This window comes from Prorops nasuta, unplaced genomic scaffold (genome assembly GCF_024137725.1).
Source record: "Prorops nasuta isolate Cenicafe-Biocafe unplaced genomic scaffold, Cenicafe_Pnas_1.2 PNAS00004, whole genome shotgun sequence".
Classification (NCBI taxonomy): Eukaryota; Metazoa; Arthropoda; class Insecta; order Hymenoptera; family Bethylidae; genus Prorops; species Prorops nasuta.
The window spans coordinates 6216446-6241905 of NW_027116801.1; the positions used below are offsets into that span (position 1 = coordinate 6216446).

The following is a 25460-nucleotide window of genomic DNA, read 5'->3' on the forward strand; positions in this document are numbered from 1 at the left end:
TTAACATTATTTTTCATCCCTATGAATAAAAATTCATCCATAAAGAGAAGGCAAAAGGCAATCCCCAATTCACAGCATCGGATAGGTTCAATCTATTTGTGATTTTTGCATATAACATTCGGTAGACCTTTTGTTATTTTGCCAGCTATATCATGACGAGTTTCTTTTATAATGTACTATCTTGATTATGGGATGCGAGGCGTTTTAAGCGTTATTGGAATACATAAGATGGGAAATATCATATATTGTCGATTTGGTGCAAAGCTTATTCAGAGCGATTCAAGCATCTGAAAAAATCCTTAGCTTTATTTGAAGTCACTATTGATGAGAATTGAAATATTTCCGTTGAACACTAAGAATATTCGCTTGGAAACTGAAATGGGCACAAATTACGACCGGAGATATAAAATTTATCTTGGTATCCCGCTCTTTTCAAATCTTGATTAGTTTAAAGTTGTAGTAGGTCTGTGCATCTATCTAATTCTGTACATTTTTTATCGATCGTTGGATAAATGGTGTAACTTAATATAATCTTAAAAATTTGATGAAAAATATTTATTTTTTCATTTATCATAAAAGTTTTTTATTTGCACTTTAGTCAAGGCCACAATTGTTATCAAAATTAATAAAAACTTTTTCTTAATAGTTTGGAATAATTGTAGTATTCTCTTATTTTTCACCAAAATCAAAGGTAAATCGATTTAGTGCAATAAGATTAGAGAAAAACTATAAATGTTGTTGGTGGTAATTTTAACAGTTGGAGGTTTGATGATGATGACAACAACGTTGACTTTTTACGCTTGAATCTTTAGATATTTGTGTTGCAAAAGCGTAGAAAGTTCTAAAAGGCACCGATTAAGCAAGCCAAGTTCTCGAGCAAAAAACTCGGCTAAGCAAAGGGAAAATTTTATTCCCTTAATTGATATTATGCAGAGAAAAAGAATATACCCACCGAAGATGAGAAACTATAGCAACCTAATTATATAATAAAACTTAAGAGTTGCTCTTAGAAACACCAAACACTACCAATTATTTTAATATTTTTCCCGTAAACTAAAATGAATCCTAACTGAAGACTGAAGTGAAAAATCTGCATGCACCCGCTATACTGTATCATCAGTAATTGTTTTCCTTAAAAAACACATTATAATCTAATTTTTGATTAATCCTGAATGATTCAATTAGGTATAAACAGCTACGTTTAAGTCATAGAAACATTTAACCAACTAATTTTCTGATAAAAATAATCAACTTTCTTCAATCGCCAACATGTCGTATGGGAGATCCAACGTTTACGATGCATATACTATATATTGATATACTATATCTAATTTATCAAATTTACGATCGTATATAAAATAAATCTCTGTTCATAGACGTTTTACACGCGTATTCAATACCGTTTAACCCGTATCAATCATTTACTTCCTTTCCTTAAATGGTAACTGTTGCTAGATGGCCCAAGAACCCCGAGAAAAACTCTTGTCTATATTAATAATATAATGAGACACAGGTTTTGTATTCATATTGACTTATACTCTCTTTTTTTGACTAGCTGATTTGTCTATTTAACTGCTGGAGCACTGAAACTACTACTTCGCGAAGGGTCTGAAAGAAACATTCATTTAAAATTAATATGTTGTTTGATTAACAACCTATAATATTCTTTTCTGTTTATATCCACCTGAGGTTTGCAGTGCTCCTCCAACCAGCTGAATACGCATCCAGATAATTCAGCAAAATTAGCCACAGAAATGTTGTTGAAAGTTAAAAATAATCGATCCATAATTGCCTGAAACTAAATGAATAAAAAATTAAAAACATGTATCTCTATTTTATTTCCAGCCTTGTCTAATGAAATTACCACTTGAAACTTAGTCTCGTCGGAAACTCGCATTTCTGCGTGTCCAGGCTCAGTCTGATGAGCTTTGACAATCTGTTCATAATTGGCTTGCATTATACGCAAAGCAACAACTTCCTTTCTTAGAGCATTGCGCTCCTCTTCCTGTTTCTTCTTCTGCTGTAGCAAGAACTGTATGTAATCAATGGATTTTTGTAAAACAGTAGCTTTAGATAATTTGTAGCCAGAAGAATCAGTGTGCTGGCAAGTTGGTACAAGATCTTGAAGTGAATCGTATCCTTTCTTAATAGCATCTCTACGTTTTTGTTCAGCCTGAGTATGAGCTTCTCTACGACGTTCTTTGTAGCTTATTGTAGAATTCTTATTGTCACTATCTTCGTCTTCTGCAATAAAAGCAATTTATGGAAATTAGAAGCATTACTAAAGCTTGTTATAAAACTACATTTTTACCAGTATTGTGAGCTGATGATGAAGGCGTATGTATAGACCCTGTACTGCTGCATCTAGAAAATGTATATTTTTCTGTTGGGCTTGATGGTTCCAATTTCATATCATTATCCATTCCGGCTGCTGAACCACGCATCATTAAATTTTCTAGCGTTGAAAAGAAGAGAACTCTATTATATTGATAGCTACAACATGTGATACACACAATTCAGATTTTAACTAGATGAATAAAGAAACACAAGAGTTTACTAAACTTACGTGTTTCATATGATTCCTTTTGAGATATATCAGCCATATTTACATGGACAGAAAGATTAGATTTTTCTTAAGAATGATTTAAATCCCGAAGGGGAGCAGTTTGAGAGGTTACATTCAAACATCAAACGCTTAAACACAGTTGAAACATTGGTGCAAATCGATTGTGACAAAATCAACAATCAAAAGCAACTAACCAGCTACGGTAGAACCGCATTGAACATGAAAATTGTGCATTCGATTAAACGCAATTACAGCATTGCAGTAAACAGTTCCCACGAGTACGTTTCGCAACAACACTGACTGAGGGGCGAGGGCCTTGAATATCGCCATCTTTAAAAAGTATTCAGACAGTAGTGTTGCTGAGAGTGAAGGATGGAGCATATGCGGGCCATGTGGTGGGAGAGGAGGAGGCATGGACCACAAGAGGTGAGGAGTGATGACTGAGGAGGATTGAGAGCGAGGGATGCTTCACTGTTTTTTTCATTCACGAACGTACCGCCACCTTATGGCCAGTTGTCAAATTAACTTCTCAAACAAAACCACGTGTTTTCCTAGCAGACAGAAAAACCTCTCTCCGACGACGACAATGTGTCAGGGAGATACTGAGATATTTTTGCTCCAAAATACATTTTTACCTTTTTCCAAGATGATGAAGCAAATTAAGAATCTCTTTGAATAAATAACTTTATTTTATTAGAAAATGTTTCTGCAGACGTTAGTATTTCCAATAAAATATTATACACACGAAGTTATCATTCTAGGTAAATCTTTATAATTTATTAATATAGTTATGATACAAAAAACATGTAATATAAAATTATTTGGTATAAAAATGTGAAAAATTATTTTTGTAAATAAAATAAAAGGTAATCGGATTAAAATGGAAGGTAAAACAATTCCAAATACACATTAATATGTATGTTAAATTAGGTTTATTATAAGGTGTATCTAATATATATATAAGTATATATATATATAACACGTGCTCAAATATACATATATATAGATACATATATATATATATTTTTTTTAGATATACTTATGTGTGTGTAAATACATACACATTATATTTACTTACAATCGTTTTGTTACACGTAAAATAATTTAAATCATTATTATGTTCATATTTTTTCGGCGAAACGGTCATTAGGCCGCAACGCTGGCAATCGTGTGTCTAACGAATTATTTTCTCAGCTTTTTAATACACGTAAATGTAGCAGGTTTAGCTTTGTCGTGTTAAAAGTAGAATAACGTTCCCATATACTGACAAAGAGTGCATAATACACATTAGCATATGCTTACGTATGTGTGCCTATTTATATGAAACCTTGAGCTTTCCATTAACAGTTAAAAGCACTGTAACTTTGTGGAACTCAATAGGTAATTTTAGTTGATTCCATCATGAGTCCTCTCGTTAATTTAGCGAGAGTCTTTGCGGACTCCATACGGTTTTCTGTTCTGACGCATGGTGCTACAGTTCTAAGAAAATTTATTATAATTGTGTATTTTCATTGTTTACACGACTGCAAATCTAACTTAACCAATATATTATATATATATGTGTGTGTACACATCGCTAAAAGTTCGTAATAACTTTTCGGGGACGGATTATGTCGGAAAAGCTATAAGGACTGTCTATCTGTTGGTAGCATGTACCATGCTGTTATCCGATACAAATAAATTTCATAATCAAAAAACAAATATTATACTCTGATCGTCCTCCTTATTTGCTGTAAAAAAAGAACAAAAAGTTTGGCTGATCAAAAGCTTTGAATTTGCTTGTACACACAAGTACACATGTTATATAATATGAATTTGCCACGTAACGGTAAAGGTGCATACATAAAGTGTAGTAAGCAATTTACCTGAATACTGCACAAATCTACACGACCCTATTAATTGATTTCACTTTCATTTCTTTAACATTTTTCTCTCCTTAATGATTCTTAAGCGTTTTGAGAAGTTTTCCGACATGACAATTTTATATCTACCGCCCCCGCAAAATCTACTAGTTTTTTTAACTATTAAGTGAAATTCACATGTCTTTATTTCTATAATCATCAGAAACGCCCCACATGTATTTATCTGAATAAAGGTCACTTTCCCGCAGTTTAATCAGTAAAGCATCACATCATATTTTCTCATGAAAATTTAGCTTTTCTCTCTTTTCATCAATATTTATATATTCACATACACACGTATTGTCGCGTTCTCTCATCTTTTGTTTTTAATTTTCATACATTCCATAACTACCTCCATATTACTCTCATTCTCTCTGTCTTCCACACATTTTCCTTCTTATCTTAATTCCCTTTAGACATCGATAAAAAAATTATATATATATAAGTGTATACTTTATATATATATATATATATATATATATATATATATATGTATGTATATATATGTATACCTCAATAATTATTTCATTAATTATATCTTATTGTTCCATTAAAGTTTAAACTAAAATGTCGTGTAGAGCTCCGTGCTCATCTCTGGCAAGTACCCTACTCATATATATATATATATATATATATATATTTATTTTATAATAAAGTATCATTTGTTTATTATCAGTAATCTTAAATTTTATTACTAGAATCATGAATAATAGCTCACAATATTTCTAACTACATTCTTTCGAGATTAATCGGATGATCAGTGCAAATAAGACAATTAATTACTCCTACGCAATCCTAACCACCGAGCATCGTGCAGGATAGACTTAAGTTTTTTTCATCTTCTCCAGAAAAAGAAGATGAGACCCAAAGAAAAACAGATTAGATATTTAAATTTGTTTTCGACTTAAACCTCGCATATTGCAGATTCGTCGATTTGATTATAAATTAATTTGATTAGACGATTATTATAATTTTTCGATAAAAATGCGATGAGTGGACAACCTTTGAATCGTATTAATAATAAATATCTATAAATGTAATAATATTGCATCGCGTACCGTTCTTGCTAATCGCGCTCGAGGCTTTATACATGAAAGAATTATCTAAACATCTTTGATTACATTCAACGCTCCATTTCTATTTGTATCCTTTACTCCTTCACCCTTCTTTCCCTCTACAAGGAAGGAAGGAGCAAGACAGTAATCGTTACCTTTCTATTAAAATCCATATCATCTTGACTGCTTTGATTTCATCAATGCGCGCATGCAAGGATTTATTTTGGAGCGAATAAAACATACGAATTAATGCCATGTTTCCTTATGTTTGTCACTTGTCTTTCAACTGTATGGATCTTCATGTTTAGTCGGCCCTGGATCCTCCATTATCCTAGACATACGGTATTATATCTATGGATAATATGAGTGACAAAATAGGTCGCTACAAAAAAAACGAAATATCCGTTCATCCGACAAGTAAAACATAGGTGGAGTAAAAGGAAATAAGAAAGGAAATTGTTATGATTGTTGCTGAATTTAGAATACCTGAACGAACTAATCTCACTCAATTCTTTCAGGTACGTGTCAACTCAATTCTGTAAATTAAGGCCCCTGTATAACTTTTCCCTTTAAAATTCAATGTTTAACCCTGAAAAGCAAGCGAAAAATTTCTCTTAAATCAAAGCTAGCTTGAGGTTTTTGATCGCGGTCACTCAGTGTCTGCATTAAGCCATGTTTTTACCTTTATATACACAGCTTTCTTACATCCGCGCAGATCAGTTTACAGTTATTTTTTAATATAATCATGGACATGCCTTTCTTCCAATATTGTCCCAAATATTCAATAAAGATGTTCGTTCATAATCAGTCTACTTTCTTTAAAAATTACTATAATATTCTGAATAAGCAAACGCATTATGCCTCTCACGTTGAATAAGAACGCAAGATCCTTCGCCGCAATATTTTATACAAATCAATTCATTGTATAGTCCGACCGATTGACATACAATGGCGGCAAAATAAAACGTATATCCATAAACAGAATTAATTTCATCTAATCTAAATGATATAATAACCTCGAATGTTCATGGTGATGACGATGACATTAATAATAATAATAATAATTAATAATAATAATAATGTATCCACCCAATGTTGGCTAATAGAGCTTATACGGTAAGCCTAAACGGCGAACGAGCGATCAACTATCATTTAGAATATTTTGTAAAAGTCGCTCTCTCTTTCTCTTTTCAGCGACATTCACGTTTTTATAATAAAATATGAAAATCAATTAATTAACCTCTCGTCACTCGGCGGATTTGTGCGTGAACCACCGTATTTCCAGAATATGAAGCTCTTTGCTGAAAGGTGCAGAACGATTAGAGATAAAATTTTGTACTTTTCTAAAAGAAAGCTTGCTCGCCGGTTCGACCAAATCGCACGAATCAATACGCAAAGCTCAGTTTGGCCCATCGGAGGCATTAGATAGATATTTGTACTATTATCAGAATCAATTTATATTTTTGAGCGCTTAGCCTGACGGGACTTGGCAGCACGCCGAGGTTTCTTTACGTTGTCACTTGGTGTTTCTTCTGTGGTGCTTTTCCGTTTAGAAGACGCTGAAGGCAATGGAGTCTTTGGGGGGGCCATCTCCACGGGCAATGTCAACATTTGCGTTATAACTGGTTGTGTACTGATCTCTGTTGCACTGTGAGCCTCTGCTATCGGGATAAAGTCCATTCCCTCTCCTAGTGCTTCTGGCATAACTCCCTGATTGGCCAATGCTTGAAGCTCCTCTGTTGATACTGGCATCGACTGACCACATCCAACGCAGACTGGAATCGCTGGCGATTTTGATCTCCAGTATTGCAGCTCTGTCTTACATTTGTTTAGTTCCTGAAAAAAATATTTCTCTCTTTTCTCTTATCCTTTGAAATTGATATTCGAAGTCTAGTTTTAGTCCATTCTATTAATTTAAAAATCACGGTTCAAATGAATTATTTTGCTCAGAAAAAAAGTCCTAACACTTCCGTGTATATTGAATACCTTTGTAAATACCTGTAGTAGTGTGCTGAACTTTCGCGAAGTTTCTTCGTTCTTTTTGTCATTATCGTCTAATCTTGTGGCGTATTCGATAATCTGTTTCTGTTGTTCGGCAATTTTTGCTTTACAGCTCCTTAAGTCTCTGCGCATTAATGTCAATTGGCTGTTGTATCGCTTCATGCCTTGTTTAATTTTACGTATACGCTTTCGTAGAACCATGTTGGATTGCGGTGGCACTACGTTTGAATCCAGAACCCCGGGAACATCAGACGAGTGCGGTGGTGAACCTTCTTCACCACTCGTGTTTCCTGTCTCCCCACTCACAACACTCGAGGGCGCGGAATCCAAACACATGAACGCTTTATTGACATTACTAGTAGCTGTAATAGTTCAATTAAACATCAATTACAAAACTATCCAATCTTCATTGCGTTTGTACTGTTAATCATAAAAAAGGAAAAATAGCAGCTTACAAGAAAATGTTCCTGTAAGATCAAGAAAATCTGCACCAAAATATGGTATTTCTGGCAATCTAGGTTCAATGTGCTCCTTGAAATATTCCATTGCCATAGTGCTCAAATCAAACAATTCATCTGTCACTTTGAATGGTCTCGATAACTTTGGAGTAACTTTAATGTAATGCAGGATACGATACACCTCATCCAATATCTGGAAAGAAAAGTATTGCTCTTGTATTCCAATTAAAGATAGGATATTTTTAAATGTGTGCTAGACTTACCTCCCCAGGGAAGAAACAGCAATGCTTTCTCTCTATATGCTTGCCAAAACTCATTTGTAACAAAGTGAGACGCATATGCAAAGTTTCAATAATATCTGATTCACAGGCTAGTGGATGATTACGTCTAGCTGATTCACGTCTTGGCATCTGAGCCTTTATAGCTTGAAAACGGCTAAACATTTGTGCTTGTAACTTTTGAAAAGTTGAGTTTAATATCGAGCCACATACTCTATCCATTTGGTGACTGACCTGTAACCAATAAATTAAACTTACCACTTTTCAAACAACAGTGATGCAGACAGTGTTTATAGTTGAACTTACAGGGCGCAAATGAGCTACAGTGTTGTAATCCAAATAGCTAAAAATCTTGCTAAGAACTTCTACAGGTAAATCCAGAAGATTTAAACAGGGTACAGGTGGTTCTGATGAAGTAACTACTTCACATGCAGAACCTTGCGGTACTGAGTTTTGTCTTCTAGATGGACCAGCTTCACCAAGCTCACTAACCGGACCATTCCCAGTACTTCCTCCCATGTTACTTGATTGGCGAGTGGATACCATTTTCTTCTAGTATTTATTCAATAGTTTTATACAATTCCTGTGCAGCAAATGAACTTACTTAGTATACGTTAAATTTTTTTTTTTACGAAAATTTACTCTTATTTAACTGAATTGATTCTCTTGGAAATGCGATCGATCTCTCGATTATCATTTATGCTTATAATATCGTAAATAAATTTAATCCCAAAGTTGAAAAAAAAATCATGGAGTCAATGGTAGCTTATGGCAGTAAGCGCAGCTCTGCTCGGGTCACAGGGAGTTAAAACGACACGAAGATCCATATAATTTAATATGTAGACTTGTGAACTCTCTTGCAGCGCAAAAGCAGTAATAATAGTAATAGCTCAAAATGAACTTTTCAGAGATAAGACTTTCTACCAAATTAAAAAATTATTCACGAATTAATCAATGATTATAAATGATAATAGAGAAAGCTTTTATTGCCTTTTAATTATAAGGTTATATCAACCAATGAATGAAGAAAAATTCAGCTCATCAGAAAATTCTGATACATCTGTAAGAACCGGCTACTCTTTATGTGCTCCGATTATTCTCTGGCAGCTTATAACTCCAAGCTTCGGCGAAAATGAACGACGATGGAGGCTTTGTTAACGTTATTTTACCCTACAGATCAATACGTGTTTAAAAGTTGAACAGTTCAAAGCGAAGTATTAAAATTACGAATCACCTAGATCGCTATTAACAATACAGAAAAAATCTTAATTAACAATTGACTCTTTATTGTTCGGAAGAGCTCGAGCTGCGATTAATTTGTCCTCGGAGCACTTAGGACCGACAATTACCAAAAGCTTAACCGATCTTATTTGGAAAGTATGTGTTTTTCACAGTGCACTTGAAAAAATAATAAACATTCTCGGCAACAAATTTACGCCAAACGTTTATTGAAGTGCGCGATCGGTTTGGCTTCTGGCCTGGTAAGATGGAAGTTTCGAGTCGGGAATTGAGAGGGGGAAGGAGAGAAAGACAGAGATGGACGGATGGGGGAGAGAGAGTGTGTGCGTGAGAGAGAGAGAGAGATAGAGAGAGTGAGACAAACAGACAGGAGGAACGGAGAAAAATAAGAGAAAAAAAGGAGAAAACGGAATTCTGGGCTCGGTGGAGATTTGGTTGGTGGAGAATGCTACGCAAGTTGATCGAGCAGCTTGTTAGATGTAGCGTAGCGAGGAGCGACACAACAAGGGATCTGAGCGAAATAAACAGAGGGAAACCGGATGACCGTGCGCAATCGATGCATCCAGATCTGTTTCCGTCCCTGTTGCTCCTGTACTGGCACAAAACATCATTAGCTCCAAACACCCCGGAACAATCGACAAATATTGTAACAGAATAGAAAATCCCGGAGAAACCAACGTACCCGATAAATAATGAAGATAGTCAATCACTGTATCCGCGTTGGCGTTTTAAGCGACATTTTGACGGCGGCCCCTTCCTTCTCGCGTCTCTGCTTAGCACTTTCTCTCTCTCTCTCTCTCCCTCCCTTTCGTTCTACAAAAGCTTGCTATCTTTATCCTTCTTTCAAACTCGGTCTTTCTCTTGCCCTAGGCCTTTCTGAATTTTGCTACTCGCTTGAATCGTAGCCGAAAAAAGCCCGCCCAAACAGCATAGGATTTTGTCTTGTATTTCTTCTATTTAGAAGTCTCCTACAGAGCTGAAAACACTCAACCAAAACAAGGAATTTTCACGAAACTGATTTATTTCAGGAGAAATGTTTGATAGAGTTTTACACTTATAATTTCACGCACAAGACTTACTGAATGCCATGTCGATAACCAGCAGAGGACGCGTTACGTATCAATAGCACCTTAAACCGTCATCGACGCGATTAATCCGTATAACACCGTTTACCTGCTTGGCAATGTAATGAATGCAATGTTACTTTGACTTTGCTGATGGTGCTAGGGAAAATTAGGTAGTAGTAGAGATAGGATAGGAGTTGTGTTAAAGCTCTCTGTGTAAATTTGAGAAAAACCAGAAGATGGCGCTGATCTATCATTACCTTCCTCTTACCCTCCCTTTTCTCTCTTAGCAACCAAGACTGCTGTGTCCCAATTTTGTTTCCACTGTTCCACGTCGTTCTAATGAGTAATCTAGTCTAATAGTACCTTATTTAGGACAAGAAAAAAAGCAAATATGAAGGAGTAAAGTGTTCCCCGTATAATACACTAGCTATACGTTAGAAATATTTGTAAATGGCGCCGATCGCGAAACGTTATGCCTATGGTTAAAGTTGAAGCAGTTAAAAGATGGAGTTAACTGTTAAGCAAACAATACACACAATAAACTGTATTGTGGCGACATCTATCGCAAATTTGAATAGACAATAGAAATATCAAATAATAGCAACGCCATGACTAAACAAGCAGTTAATCAATTTAGCAAACAATCATTTCAATAAAGCTTTTGAAGTTATGATACTACAAACTTTAAGATTTTAAAAAGTAATACAAGAAACCATCGTAGCCTAAAATAATCATTGTTCCGTTGAACAGTAGTATTAAATGGCAATTGATTGTTAGTAAAGAAACAAACAAAGTGAGAGGGGATTTTAATGGATGTCGCGAATCACGATATTATATCCGGTATATTATCCAGTTAATCATCGGCTTTTATTCGGTTGTATAACAAATACTGTATGTAGTTTTGTCTACGTTTGATGACAAGCTCATTACTCTAAAAATTGCTTTAGAATGAAAAATAGAAACATGTAGTTAACCAATTTTTTTTCTTTCTATAACAAATTTTATGAAAAAAAATCCTTCCAATGTTTGACCTTTTATTGTCATCGCTTTAATAATAAAGGTGAATTTTTTAAATTACTGGATAAGCTAATATCGAATGGGGTTGAAGAAAACTGTGCATATAGAGATCAAAAAATGAATGTGCAATGAAATTTACAATAAAACGGATGGAAATAATACTGCGATATGTTTTGAGCTTACAAACAAGTAGGAATTATTAAATCAAAAATTTGAATGGAACATTTTCATAATCAGGTCTTTTACCATTAAATCATCTGAGTAAACAAATTAATTTCCCGTCATAATCTTTGATGAATAATTATAGCAAACATATTTTGGAATTTTTCCGGTGGAAATGTATAGGTACGTATAAGCAAGATGCGCTTCTGTAAAACAAGATTACGTTCGATCTCCCCTTGCGACAAAAAATTGCGGATTCTGCGGAGTAAGAGCTTAAAAACTTAAGTAATTTTAAGGGTTTTCCCATTTTCCCTTTTCCCTATTTGCTATAACCTTCAGTCCTCAGAGGATATAGGCCGTGGTCAGAATGAGACGTGAGACTTCCGGCGGGCTTAGCTAGAGCAACCGGGGGGCGCTCAGCGGCTATCTCTTATTTAACATGGTCGACCGGGCCTCCGATCCTCAGTCAAAGCTCAGACGACACTCGATCTATCATCGCAATACGCGATAACCTCCAATTGTGCAAAATGCCCGGTCAATCTCAAGCTCTCTATCACCGCGAGATACTCGCCCTAGTGGGGCTCCTCCTGATTATCAGTAAGTTTACTCTTTTTCTCCATTTAGCCTGAAAACTACAATTTTTCGATCAACGCAATGAGACTTTATCGCAGTAGTAATAAAGTAAATGCAAAAATGTACATCAACTGTAAATATAATTATTACGGGCTCTAATGTCGATGAAATGTGCTTGCCACATTTAACATACCGACGACACGTGCATTTTATAACTTCAGTACCGTTCGTCCGGTTGCCCCTTCGTGCAACGATTCTCTAGCGTACCGAAAGCTGAAAGAAGCGTGAGTGTTCGTCACTCTTGTATGCACATCGCGTCACTGTTGCTACCGTTCTCTCCATTTATTAACCGATCATTTGAAATGTCAGAAATTCGTCTGAAATTTTCTACAGCCTAACACAATAACCGGCATTTCTGCAGCGTGTTAACTCTATTGGCTAATACAAAGCGATTACTTAAGCATTTTTCCGTAGAGCGCTAATAAAAAGGTCTGTACACCGAAGAATCAACTGGAGTCTGTTCGCATGGTAATATCCTGCCACCAGTGCCACCGCGTCCGCGCGGCGCTGCTCTCAATGTTACCGAAAAACCGTGAAACTTGCTTTGAACGACCAAGGTAAGGTCGTTAGAAAACAATTGGATTCTTTCATACGGCTCAGCATGCGATGAATAAACGCCACAGAATTCCTATTTTCTATCTTTAAAAATCCTACACGGATTCAATTTCTTCTCGTGAATTCGCGCGCGCACAAACAATAGAAAGCTAATTTTTCCTTACATAAGCTCTAGAATTGAATGAAATACTTGTAGGGCTACTCGCTTACGTAGAGATAACAAGATTTTTTCTGTGGTTTTCTCGTTACACGTACCGGTAACCCGAGTACAATGAAAAAGATTAAGCGAAATACGAGGATTTGCTGATTCGGAAAAAGAGGTTATAGTTAGCCCGCGGAACTCGGAAGGTAGGAGAGTCAACTTACATGAGATGAAAATTACGCAGCCAACTTTGCTTTCAGAAGGAGAGGATGCGTGATGGAACAATGAGTGACGAATTATCGTGTTTGATCTATAATCTTCTCTATAATTACGTAGTGTATCGCGAATGTCAGGTGAACATACAAAAAAGACTTCCCATCATTTTCCAAGTTTTATAATATCTCGAAGACCAATTGAACTTGTCACAACAGAATTTGCCGTTGTAATTAATTTTAATGAGTTTTGTTGAAAAAGGACGCAGACCAAATAGCAGATAATACGATGTTCCATTTTCAGTACAATCCTTGAATCATAATGCATCATATTGCGTACGTGTTAAGAAAGTTAGAGGACAGGACAATCGTCAGGCGAGAATCCTTAACAAAACTTGCTTCTCAACCGAAACTGTAAACATCGGCAGCCTGAACGTTTACCCTGAAAACTATAAATAGCTTGTAAACATATTCCTAGAAAATGATCCAGTAAACTCGGAGAACTCCAGAAATCTTTAATAACCGGTTTGGCTCGCGAATGAAATTGTCGGCTGCCGAGTGCTAAATCTACAAGGCTAACGTCGTCATTTTAGTCCGTGTAATTCAAGTATTTGTATTATTTGCTTAAAATATTGAGATAGAAGAAACAAGTTTTAGTCGCTACATTATCCAAAACTGGCTAATAGGTGGGTCAATTTAACATGATGCAACGTTATACGCTTCAGACTTAATCTAAAGAGTAAGCGATGTTTTAAGTACTTTCCGATAGTAAATAAAGACAAGGTATACATTCCCGCTGTCACGATTAATCGATAAATCACCGCTTTTCATATAGTCAATACAAAAGCTAAATAGATATTCCATTCGCATCGTGAGATTACCAAACTAACGCAATGTAAAGTAAGTATACTTCACTTCCGTTTTCACTCTTTCGGAATTTTTCCGATCTCGAGAACCGGAAGTCACTGGTCAGAGACGTGATTAGCGTAGTGGCGGTTTCCTCTACTTTCGCCGTCTAGGTGGATTTCTATTTGCCTCTTTGACCCAATAATAATACAATTAATTAATCTTTTATTCTATTTTTCACATCGACTATAGGTTCCTCCTGCCTGGCTGCCAATAACTTCAGCTACGATGGAGACCACGGTAAGAATCATTAAGCAGCATTCGAGCAATTTATTTTTTTTCCAAGAAAATCTAATATCGCGCTTCTTCCCGGTGATTTAGGACCCTCCTATTGGTACAAATACTACAGTACCTGCGTAGGCAAGCACCAATCACCGATAAACATCGACGAGCACAGAGTAACGAGAGTCGATTTGCCTTACTTGCAATTCTCCGGAACGGAAGCGCCTCGAAAAATGAATATTTATAACAACGGGCACACGGGTAATCACAATTTTTCCAATTATTCTAACATTTATATTGAATTAATAAATATTTTACGTAACCCCTCTTCTCCAATTCTAAAATGAACAATGAGACGCCTAGCAGTTCCGCCGTAATCGATTGTTGCTGCTGGTTTTTTGCGGACAATGCTTCTAGACTCTAGACATTCATGGTTAAATGGATATAAAAAACAGAAAGTAAGAAAATCTGGAAAATCATTGCACGGAACATTGAAGAAGCCGTAAATTGAACAATTAAAAAGAAACGGTAATGGTGCTGAGCCGACGCTTTAACAAGTTAAATATGAGGAGAGTAAGAAAAGTACCAGTCGAGTCGAGTCGAGTCGAGATAAATTTGACGAGTCTCGAGCGCAGCTTAAGATATTTCACGCTTCGGTCGACAGTTGGCACGAGTCGAAGATGCGAGAGAATCTTCTCGTGTGTATCATGGTACTGCGTGTTTCTATTCCCATTAAGAAAGTCACGCCTAATTAATATCTTCTTATTCAAAGTTAGTCACGACTCGTTAGTCCTCCTATCCGTGACTTTGTCTTTTTCCCCATTTCAATCTCGATTCGTGCTCCATTACGATGCCTTGTCCTTACTTTTACTGCTGATTTATTCAACCTCTCCATGCACTCGGAATAAATTCTCCAAATGCTCTTCGTTCCGTGTAATGTAACTCGTGCAGAATTTCATAAAACGATATTTAAAACAGTGATACCATACTCGATTGCTGGAATCCAATTCATTTCCATGTTTCTATTAGCAAATATATCGCTTGATTACGCCAACAATGCCTTTGTTGTAATAGCATGTTAGAGCCGTTTCCTCCTGCAGTTGCATCATTCCAATGGATAATTTGTTAAGGGAAGCACGATTTTTCCAACGGTATGGAAATTCCCTCGACGCTCTCAGAGAATACAAGTGAGAAGAAGAATAATTCAAAGGAGAGGGAGAGGGGGGGGGGAGGGAAGAAAATTGACTCACGCATTGTTTCTCCCCAGTCTATTATACCGAGCTACATCTTTTTGTCATCAGTTATGCTGAAGATGAACGATCCTGGTGCTATAATATTGGCTGGTGGACCCCTGAGAGATTTTTATGTATTCGAGCAGCTGCATTTTCATTGGGGCGACACTGATGACAGGGGCTCGGAAGATCTCATTAATAATCATTCCTTTGCCATGGAGCTTCATGCAGTTTTTTATAAAAATGCATACGGCTCCGCTGGTGAGGCCATGAATCACCCAGACGGCTTGGCTGTACTTGCATATTTATTCGAGGTAAATTCTTCTAAAAGCTTATAAAGTCGTTTTGATTCTTAATTCTACAGTGTCTTTTTAGGCTGGTGACGAAGAGAACATTATCTACAAGCCAATCGTGAACGAGCTCGACGATGTTCATAAGGTAGATTCTAGCAAGTTGATCGATGAGCCGATGGACTTGCATGCTATTCTACAGTCGAGGCAAACATCGATTCAGGACTATTTCACGTACAACGGCTCGTTGACCACTCCACCTTGTCTGGAAGTTGTTACATGGATAGATTTTAAGTATCCACAAAAGTTATCTCATGAACAGGTAGGGAAAGAATTTTTCAAAATTCTATGTATTGATCTTACCAATTTAGTCTTAACAAATTGAAATTTATTCTGCAGCTGGAAAGTTTTCGAAATATCGATTCCAACGATGGGAATAGGCTGACCCATAACTTTCGACCAGTTCAACCATTGGATGGAAGAATAGTTTATCACAATGTGCCTTACTTGGATCATCATAGAACGCGACATTCGCCCACGAAATTCTACAGTAATGGTGGCTTGCTTATTACCGCATCAGTTTCCCTAATTGTTACATTACTGTTTTTGGCACTTTGATCAAAGTGCCCTGTAATCTCTAGTCAATTCTTGTGATTTTCTATTTCTGTTAAACATCGCACATACTGTCTTAATTTTGTTTATCTAACTTAACAGGCTGAGTATTCGTACACATAATAATATTCCATGCTAGTCGATAAAGGCAGATCAAAGGCAGGTTATAATCTACACTTAAAACCTGGATTCTATATTTATACATATGACAAAGATAATCTCTGTATTTGGAGCAATGCTAATTACAACTTAGGTCTAATTTAGAGTTTAATTCATATTATTTGTAACAGTAGCAACAGCTGCTAAATCGTGCTCTTGCTTTAAGCGATCTCTAATGAGCTCTGCAATAGCTTTTTGAGTCCTCCTTTCTAACTTGTCTAATTTCTTAGAGACATCTCTCTTCAAATCCCAATCAGGCTTACGTGGTGCTAAGTTATTGATATCCTGTTAAAAAATATTGTTTATATAATGTTGTAATTGACTATGAGAAATTAAAGAAATCATTTGTTACTTACAAGTTCTTCAATGACTACTTTAGTCTTGGCAGCCTCTAATTGTTCTTGAACTTCAGATTCAATATCACCCGGTTTTGCATCTGCTAATTTCTTTTCCTTTAGAGAATCATCTTGTGGCTTGTAACTCCTGAACTTTGGTCTGAAAAGAAAGAAGAATACTCGCTATTGAGAACGTAAGCGTTTATGGTATCTACACGAGTATTTTAGGTTAGATTTTGATTCTCCGGCTGTGAAGCTTACGTTGGTAATTTAACAGATACATCAAATTTATTCTCCTTGGCTTCTTCATTTTTCTTCTTAAGTGCTAGTAAACGCTCTTTTCTTTTTAGCGCCTCGTCCTCCAGAGTTCCTATTTTGTCATCCATTGTGTTTACTGTCACGTTATTTGCACAATGTTTACATTTTAGACCGGCTGGCGGCTGGCTGGCCCACTGCCAGCTGGTTCACTGCGCACATCGCGCGCGCACTGTCGAAGTCAACTCTTCAAGCGCGCCAAGCGGCAAAGAAAGGAAATATTTTTTCCACTAATTGTATTGTTTTTTATTAAACATTAGTTTATTGTTTATTAACATTTTTACAAAAATCCATACAGTACGGCATCAGATAAATTATGCGTATTAAACATGTACTCAATTATACGATTAAAACTAAATAATAAGAGTGTTAATCCTAAAGATTATAAAAATTAAATAATTAAAGGTACATTTGTATTTCGAGGCGAATGTTGAAATATGTCCAGCAATAATGAGCCAATATTTTTCATTTAGCACACATTTTACAATTCCCTGTTTGTTTCTTTTATTAAAATATTAATCATGTTTGTGTGTGAAAGGATATAATGTAGTAAGTAGGATTGCCAGAAAATACCTGAACGTAAAAAGACAAAGAGAGAGAGAGAGAGAGAGAGTGAGAGCAACTCGAAAAAGAAAAGAAAACAAAGAGGAATTAAATACAATAAAAACGTTTATTAAAAAATAATGGTACAAAAATAGTTTCTTTAAAAAGGATCAATGGTTGAAGACTTTTTATGATAAAAATGGAAAAATTCATGAAAATTAAATGCATATAAGGACACACATGTTCCATTTAAAATAAATGTTCTGGCAACCCTAATAGCTTGTATAAGAGTAAATTGGAAAATGAATACTAGCGTGAAATAGAGTTGTGGACATTATCAAGAACAGCATCGGACCTCTTGGTAGTTGACAAGACTTTGGTCGGCACTCAGCGCGCATGATTCGATGATTAGGATGACGAGAGAAATCACACGGATCTATGCCAAACGTTTGTGAAATTGAGGACATACACGGAGAAGAAGCTAGGCGTATCTTTATCGGCATTCGCGGCTGCGGCATTGTGCGGTACCGTACACAATTGGGGAAAGTTTATTTAGCAGTCCGAGTGGCGTTTTCGATTTCGAACGCCGTGGCCGATGCACGACTTCGGAAGACCTTTGATCTCGCCGGAGTCAAAGTATGTACCTTGCGCGCTCCGTTTAATTTATCTGTTTTTCGAGAACTATTCATTAACCATGAGGGGCCTCTTCTCTCAAGGATTATTATTATTATTATAATTATTATTCTTATCCCTATTATTATTATTATTATTATTATTATTAGAAGAAGAGTCAAATCTCTACTTATCCTTTTATTTTACGGTTACCTTTAGGTGTACTTCCTCCATTGCAATTGAGCGCATTCTACGAGGAGGATGAAAGGGGCCATGCAGTTTGTAGGAAGTTGAAAGGATATTTAAGAATATCGTGCAATTATTTACAAAGTCTTGCGTAACGGATCCTTATTGGCATACAGGAGAAACAAGTTGGAAATAAGTTTGAATTGTACGGACCCCTTTACCCTTTATCATCCTCCGACGATTTACTATGAGTCTTTTCGCGGCACTTTGTGTATTTTCTCACGCGCTCCCCGGTGCCCTAGCCAGTAAGGAATTTTGCAAGTTGTTCGTCGGCAATGCGCCAACGTGCAAAGCAAGAACTTTCGATACGATGTTGAGGTCCTCCTGACTTCCGGATCCTTGTAAGCTGCCCAAGTCACCAGCGATTCCAGATTGATAAAGCAAATGCTGTATCTGCTTAGCTGGGGTCTGCTGGGGTCGTTGCCTCAGCTGGTTGTAAGGATTGAATATGAAATTATTTTGCGATTGTGGCGGTGCTTGTAACGGAGGTCTCACTGGCAAACCGTTAAATCCGAAGCTATTTCTGCTTCCAGATGCTTTGTTATCAAAATTCAAACCAAAATTTCCAACCGAGTTAAAGGCTTCCTGTCTATTGAATCTATTTGCCTGTTGTACGGAACCTTGAAAATCGTTGGGGAAAGCGCCGAAGCTCTGTTGCAATCTTTGTTGTTGTAGTTGCTGCAGTTGTTGCGGCTGTTGTTGTTGTGGCTGCAGTTGTTGTGGTTGCAGTTGCTGCTGTTGCAGCTGCTGTGGTTGTTGCTGAAGTCGCTGTGGTTGCTGTTGCTGCAATTGCTGCGGCTGCTGCAACTGCTGAGATTGTTGTTGCTGCTGCTGTTGATAATTGAACAGAAAAGGTTGGGCTGGAGCAGCATTGGGCACTTCCAAAGTAACGCTAGGATGAAACTGAACGTTGGGAGACTGCAGTGGTGGTTGTAGGGAACGAATATTATTGGTCTGATCAAAGAATTGTGGTTTCTGCTGCTGCTGCTGCTGCTGTAAACGGTACAACCTTTGCTCCTCCAACCGTTTCAATCTCTGCTGCTCGAAAAACTTGAGTCTGTTCTGCTCCTCTAGTTGCTTCAGTCTCGCTTGTTCCTGCAGATACAACTGTTGCTGTTGCTTTTGCCTCAATTGTTGCTCGTAGAGTTGTTGCTGCCTGAGTAGAAATTCGGTCTGTTGAATTTGCTGATGCTGCAACTCAGCCAGTTGTTTCTCCAGCAACTTCTGCTTGAATTCCAATTGTTCCTGAAGCGTGAGAGCTTGACCATCGCCGGACGGTCTGTAAATGGGAACAACGCTTTTCGGAATACCGCGCTCATCCTGCTGCACCGTGAAGGCAGCGACCAACGGGGCTTGAAAAATCTTTACGTCCTCGGTTTTCTCCTTGGCTTCGCTGGAAGTTTTATTGGAGGTCGGTCTCGGTAACGCTGTGGGACTGGAAACCGTTGGTTTCGGTGCAATCAAAGCATTGGCAGCTGCAATACCATTGCTGTTACTACCAATTAGATTTTCAATGACCTGAGTGGTCGTCTCGTAGTTGCTACTCGTGGGCATTATCGCGTGAAAGCTCTGAGCGTCGTTTTTCGTCGCCTTCTCGATTATCATGGAAGGCAAAGAAGAGGCGCTGGTAGTGGAGAACTTTTCAATTTCCACGAAACTCGAGTTTTGCAGTTTATCCTCGCTAGGGAGGTCCTCGTCAGCGGGGAAGCTGTCGAAGGACAAGGTAGCTTTCTGCGCGACCCCCAGGTCCTTGTTGAGGTCCTTCTTGGCGACATCGTCGAGGTGCATCTTGATCTCGGAGGCTTCCTCCCCCTCCTCCTGTTCCTCCTCCCTATGCTGCTCCGCAGACTCGGCTTCAAGGTCAGCCAAGGCCCTCAAGAGTGCACGACGCAGGCCCTTGTCCAATTTCACCGGCGCCGTCGGCACCACCAGCTGACTCGCCGTTAACGCCTCATCTCCCTCCTCCTCCTCCGCTGCAGCCAACGCCAAGTTGGCCGTCAACGCCGTGCAGGAAACAATCGCTACTACTAGTACCTGCAAGTAACAAATTATATTGGCGTGTTTGAAAGAAGGCGTGAAAGAAAATCCTTTTGCGGTTTTATACGCGATGCAAATGACAGAAATGTAGAAAGTTGAATTATGAAAATGATGTTTTCCATGGCGTGGCGGCCGCCATGTTGCATTGTCGTACGCGTAGGAGAGGCTTCGCACGTTTCTACAAACTCTCCTCCGCGCGCGGGAGGTCGGCAAGCAACTTTCATCCTCCGCTGGAGAAATTAATCGTAAAATCTTCAGCGAGTCGTAAAATCAAGCAGACATTACACTCGCGTATTCTCGCACGACGTTCGCAACAATAGCACTAAATAGTTTGGACGGACGCGCTTTCTGAAAATATAGCCGGCTCGTTGTGTTTGATTGATTCGTGAATGAGCCCCGCTGTGTACATTGATGGCTCTTGTAGACGACGTTCTCGTGATTAGAAGGACTGCGAGAGGTACTCGAGAGCGGAGAGAAGACCCATGCACGCGGTAACGAATGAAAGAGAAAAGGCGAGAAGGTTCTTTCTCGCACGACAACCTAACCTTTTGGAAGAAAGTTATAAGGAGAGCCGCACCCGAGCCCCGAGCCACGTAATGGAACCTGCTGCCGAACGTTCCAATTCCTTCCAATCACAGTTCTCACGACTATCTGTTATTATAATACGTCTACTTAATTACGTTATTTATGTTTTGCCACTGATGCATCTGGGAGAGGTCGTATTGCATAAACATCGCTGCGAGTCCTATTTTTCAGACGTCCCATCGGCGTATATAAACACACATATCTATATATATATATTTGTATTTGTATATATATTTACAAGCGGAGGCAGACATCCTTGGAAACTTTCTAAACCACCGAATCCTCTCGTCCAGCATCCCATTAATTTAAGCGTGGAACGCAGGGAGGACGTATAGCCGCAGGTGTCTCTCTCATTTCACATTTCACTTTCGAAAATCATCTGACACACGTGTGTCACATTTTTATAGCTTTGGAACTTAATCGAGTAACAAAAGCCCGCTAAAATATTGTTAACGATAGCTAATGATAGAGGCACAGGTGCTCGAGCGAGCTATGCACCCGGCATGCTACATCGAAAAAGGTTAATATACTCTAGAGGAATGGAACGGTACCGTTATATACACGTGTTACGTCACATAACCTAAACTTTGGATGGCTCATCCGGAAAAACAGGAAATTTTCCCTCTACCCCGATTAATTACGCCGTAAATTCGAGAAATTTACGTGTGATGACGCGGTGAAAGCTGAATTCTGCATTTGGCGTGGCAGCTTATAAATTTATTAATCAATTAGCTTCTATCCGATTGTTGCACGTCCTTCGTTATAAGATTGATGCGTTAGTTGAGCGTTAATTTCTCTCGCGTTCCAGTTAGAAGCCAATGAAATCCGTTTAGTCGAGTTTTAACCGCAACTGACTGTACTTTCTACCTTTTATGGATCGTGAATGAATCGCTTGTCAATAGATGCAGAAACACAGCAGACAAAGCGAATTATGCTCGTATTCCATAGTTGTAAAAGCGATCTGCTTTCTACTTGGTTTGCAGATCACAGGAAATTATATTGGCGCCCGGTCAGAATCGTTATCGTATCTTCGGGCGATCCATGGCATATGCAGCATGCAGCGCTGCCTATTGGATTGCGGGGAAAATTCTGAGGCGTGAGAGCCAATTGTGAGTTTGGAGTAAGGACACCGAGACACCGCAACGCCGCCGCCACCGCCGCCGCCGCGGGTGAAGGCGGCGGCAGCACTTTCACTCGCAAACATCACATGTGTGTATAGGTTATGTACACGTATACGGCTAATAACAGTAGTAAGTCGCGAATCGGACGTTCCTAAGAACGCGCTGGATAAACTCGTCATTTCCTCGTATTTTATTCCAAATACGAATCCTATTATGTATATTTGGAAAGCTTCGGCCCAGGAATACCATTTCGCTTTACTTTTTCCTTTTTCATCAATCTCAAATATTTCTCTCTTGCCCCGGGCGTCCTATTTCTACACGACATTTCTTCGTGACCGACAACCTAGCATGGACCATATATACGATTAGCATATATTATTCAATTTAATAAACGAAATTTCTCATTTTTAATAGAGATTTATGCGTTCTACTCGGACGTGTTCAGCAGTCGACACGAAGCAGATATATGGAATCAAAGAGAAAGTAATTATCAACTATTTATGGAGATTTGGTATTCGAGATTCGGGTGGAGGCCCTATTCCAGAGAGTTCGAGTTCGTCGAACTCACGAGGCACAGTAAAGCATTCTTTTTTCATGCATCGCCGAAAACCTCTAACCGTTACCTGCATCGAATACCTTTGTGGCGTTGCGTAATACGAAAGAACGCCTAACCTGTTACAATTAACGACAATGGTTCGTGTTACAAAACGCGTTATTGACGAGCCGGTCGAGAGAAATTTATCAAAGATGAATGAATTTGTGTCGTTACCTCCGTCCGATGAGATAGACGAAAGATTTCTCTGTAGAAAATAACTATATACGCATGCGCGCGCACAAACAACACATTTCTCTAACAAGTGAATCGTTTGTTGCGTGCAAATGAAGAATAATCAATGAAAAATTTCGTCTGGCCGCGCCGAGGAAAAGTGAATCGCGTGTTCTGACATTCGATTTTATCGTGAAAAGGGAAAACTTTCCTCCGCTGCTGCACGCGTGCGGGAATTGAAAATCTGCACAATCCGACATAACCTTTCAACGGTTACGGTGAACTTTGCTCGAGAAACAATGTACGTACACAATAAAAAGGACGTGCAGAAACCATCTGTTTCATTTCACCTATTGTATACGTACACGGTACGCTTAGCTTTAAGCAAAATCTATGTATACTATATATGTACTATGCATAGAGCATAGTAGATCGAATCAACATTTCCAACCGCGCCGTGTGTTATTGTACATATACCATTGAAGCGTCAATTAGGATCAACCCGTAGAAATTCCAACAGCTGCAGTCCACGAGTCATCATCAATCTTTCAACATGTATATATACATATATATATATATATATATATATATATATAAATGTGTATATGAAGAGATGCGTGGTGAGATCTCACACGGATCGAATGGACAGAAACTCTCAGCTTTGTATCACTTCTGATCAAGTTCGCCGCATGATTAATGACTTCATAAATAAAAGCCCGCCTTTTGAGCAAATTTCAGAATACCCAATCCAATTGTCAACTGACACTGAATATGCTTCAGTTTCAGCACTTGCGACATAGCTTCGACCAACTTTCTATCTACGATCATTCAACGTCCGATATCAATCATAATAACCTATATGTGCTAGAATCAATCACGGAAATTACGCGTAGTACAAGTAGCGGATAACGGAAGAAGAAAGTCGCCTCCGCGAAATGCCCATCGTGGGTCTCCGCAGTCTCCGCTTCTTTCTTAGAAACCCGGTACACTCTGCTCTCTTCCGCGCTTTCTGATCGACGTAACAACAAATATGAGCTTAATGTGAAACAACGTGGAAACACATTCCTCTTATAGGGCTGAGACCAGATCTTGCCTCTTAATTCATCAATATCCATCAATCTTCCGCTTTGGAGTCTCTCTTATTATCTTCACTGTCACTTTGTTCATAATGATTAACTCTTCTATTGCGATAGAATAAAATATAATTATTCAAGAACATCGTCGCAGTGTTAAGTGTGAAACTTGAAAAATTCACTTGGGACGGTTGAATTGGGCAAAGTTAGTTAATGAGAAGTGACTTTTGAAAACACGTTTTTTTATATTCTTAAAAAATCGTTTAGCTTTTTAATGTTTTCATTTTCTTTTAATGGAAAATTGCGTTTAGAAATGTCACTCCTCAAATACAAAAAAAAACGAAATAAACCATGCATACTAAGCAAATAGTGTAGTGGATGTGTTTCGTACTCACCAAGCGCATGGTGCTGTCTGTGGCTTCACTGGGCCGGCTCTCCGCTTTTACTGACGAAGGCGAAGATCATCTTCCTTCCATTCCAGTTCCAACTCCAACTCCAAGATCCAGTCAATCCAGGTACTTTAGTGAAAGAGGTGGGGTCCCCGACCCCGTGTGTAGTGTATACATGAATGTATGCCGTGTATGCGCGATCTTAGTTAAACACACATATCTCTTCTCTATTGTAGAAAGAAAGAGATGACCGGTTTAATTGAGTCGCGTCCCATTGAGCGCTACTTTCGACTCCCCTTGCGTTTCGACTATGTCGCGTACTCCGTTTTGTGTATACGTTCACATATCCATGAATTTTTCAGTCTTAATTACGTACTTTCTGGGCTTCACGCGTATCTTTAAATCGATACCGAAGCAGAACTCCATATAGATTTACGTAATTCAAGTATAGTATTAAAAACCTTTTCTTAAATGTTCAATCGTGTCAAAGCATGCACGGGAACATTTTAGAAACATTTATAACACTTACATGTAGTGTAGGAGGGGGATGAACAATTACATTTTACAACGGAACATCTTACCTATATGCAATCTTCGCTTTAAATGTGGTTTTTTTATTTCATATTTCACAAGGTCATATTCGAGCAGTGTATAATAGATATAAAATAGTAAAATACAGTAAAACGAGCTCTTCTCGTTATTATAGCGTAAGACGCGCAGGAGAGAAGCGT

At 38.0% G+C, this 25460-nt stretch overlaps 5 protein-coding genes across 12 annotated transcripts; 1 reads left to right on the forward strand and 4 right to left on the reverse strand.

Annotated features, from left to right (window-relative positions):
- Nucleotides 1-22: 22 nt before the first annotated feature.
- Nucleotides 23-2990, reverse strand: LOC136772694 (max-like protein X). Of its 2 annotated transcripts, none has more exons than XM_066725825.1 (5): nucleotides 2567-2990; nucleotides 2312-2493; nucleotides 1865-2244; nucleotides 1685-1798; nucleotides 23-1608 (listed from the first exon to the last, which is right to left on the reverse strand). In XM_066725825.1, the coding sequence occupies exons 2-5, from the start codon at nucleotides 2445-2447 to the stop codon at nucleotides 1552-1554; spliced, it is 687 nt and encodes a 228-aa protein (XP_066581922.1). In that variant the 5' UTR covers nucleotides 2448-2493; nucleotides 2567-2990; the 3' UTR covers nucleotides 23-1551. The 2 variants fall into 2 exon arrangements, with proteins under 2 accessions (XP_066581922.1, XP_066581921.1); XM_066725824.1 differs by having other exon boundaries at nucleotides 26-1608; nucleotides 2312-2455.
- A 493-nt stretch (nucleotides 2991-3483) lies between these two features.
- Nucleotides 3484-10716, reverse strand: dmpd (F-box protein dmpd). 7 transcript variants are annotated; one of them, XM_066725919.1, is made up of 7 exons: nucleotides 10578-10716; nucleotides 10181-10483; nucleotides 8566-8842; nucleotides 8245-8493; nucleotides 7979-8174; nucleotides 7521-7885; nucleotides 3484-7358 (listed from the first exon to the last, which is right to left on the reverse strand). In XM_066725919.1, the coding sequence occupies exons 3-7, from the start codon at nucleotides 8803-8805 to the stop codon at nucleotides 6978-6980; spliced, it is 1431 nt and encodes a 476-aa protein (XP_066582016.1). In that variant the 5' UTR covers nucleotides 8806-8842; nucleotides 10181-10483; nucleotides 10578-10716; the 3' UTR covers nucleotides 3484-6977. The 7 variants fall into 7 exon arrangements, with proteins under 7 accessions (XP_066582016.1, XP_066582017.1, XP_066582019.1 ...); XM_066725920.1 differs by having other exon boundaries at nucleotides 10181-10474; nucleotides 10578-10693; XM_066725922.1 differs by lacking the exons at nucleotides 10181-10483; nucleotides 10578-10716 and adding exons at nucleotides 8913-9179; nucleotides 9275-10140.
- Nucleotides 10717-12202: 1486 nt separating this feature from the next.
- On the forward strand, nucleotides 12203-16564 carry LOC136772234 (carbonic anhydrase 7-like). Its single transcript, XM_066725073.1, has 6 exons — nucleotides 12203-12341; nucleotides 14385-14432; nucleotides 14514-14675; nucleotides 15716-15960; nucleotides 16022-16258; nucleotides 16336-16564. The coding sequence occupies exons 1-6, from the start codon at nucleotides 12272-12274 to the stop codon at nucleotides 16552-16554; spliced, it is 981 nt and encodes a 326-aa protein (XP_066581170.1). The 5' UTR covers nucleotides 12203-12271; the 3' UTR covers nucleotides 16555-16564.
- A 237-nt stretch (nucleotides 16565-16801) lies between these two features.
- On the reverse strand, nucleotides 16802-17583 carry LOC136772236 (coiled-coil domain-containing protein 12). Its single transcript, XM_066725075.1, has 3 exons — nucleotides 17304-17583; nucleotides 17064-17202; nucleotides 16802-16992 (listed from the first exon to the last, which is right to left on the reverse strand). The coding sequence occupies exons 1-3, from the start codon at nucleotides 17426-17428 to the stop codon at nucleotides 16816-16818; spliced, it is 441 nt and encodes a 146-aa protein (XP_066581172.1). The 5' UTR covers nucleotides 17429-17583; the 3' UTR covers nucleotides 16802-16815.
- Nucleotides 17584-17726: 143 nt separating this feature from the next.
- On the reverse strand, nucleotides 17727-24991 carry LOC136772232 (probable basic-leucine zipper transcription factor Q). Its single transcript, XM_066725071.1, has 2 exons — nucleotides 24736-24991; nucleotides 17727-20792 (listed from the first exon to the last, which is right to left on the reverse strand). The coding sequence occupies exons 1-2, from the start codon at nucleotides 24742-24744 to the stop codon at nucleotides 18978-18980; spliced, it is 1824 nt and encodes a 607-aa protein (XP_066581168.1). The 5' UTR covers nucleotides 24745-24991; the 3' UTR covers nucleotides 17727-18977.
- Between the last annotated feature and the right edge of the window lie 469 nt (nucleotides 24992-25460).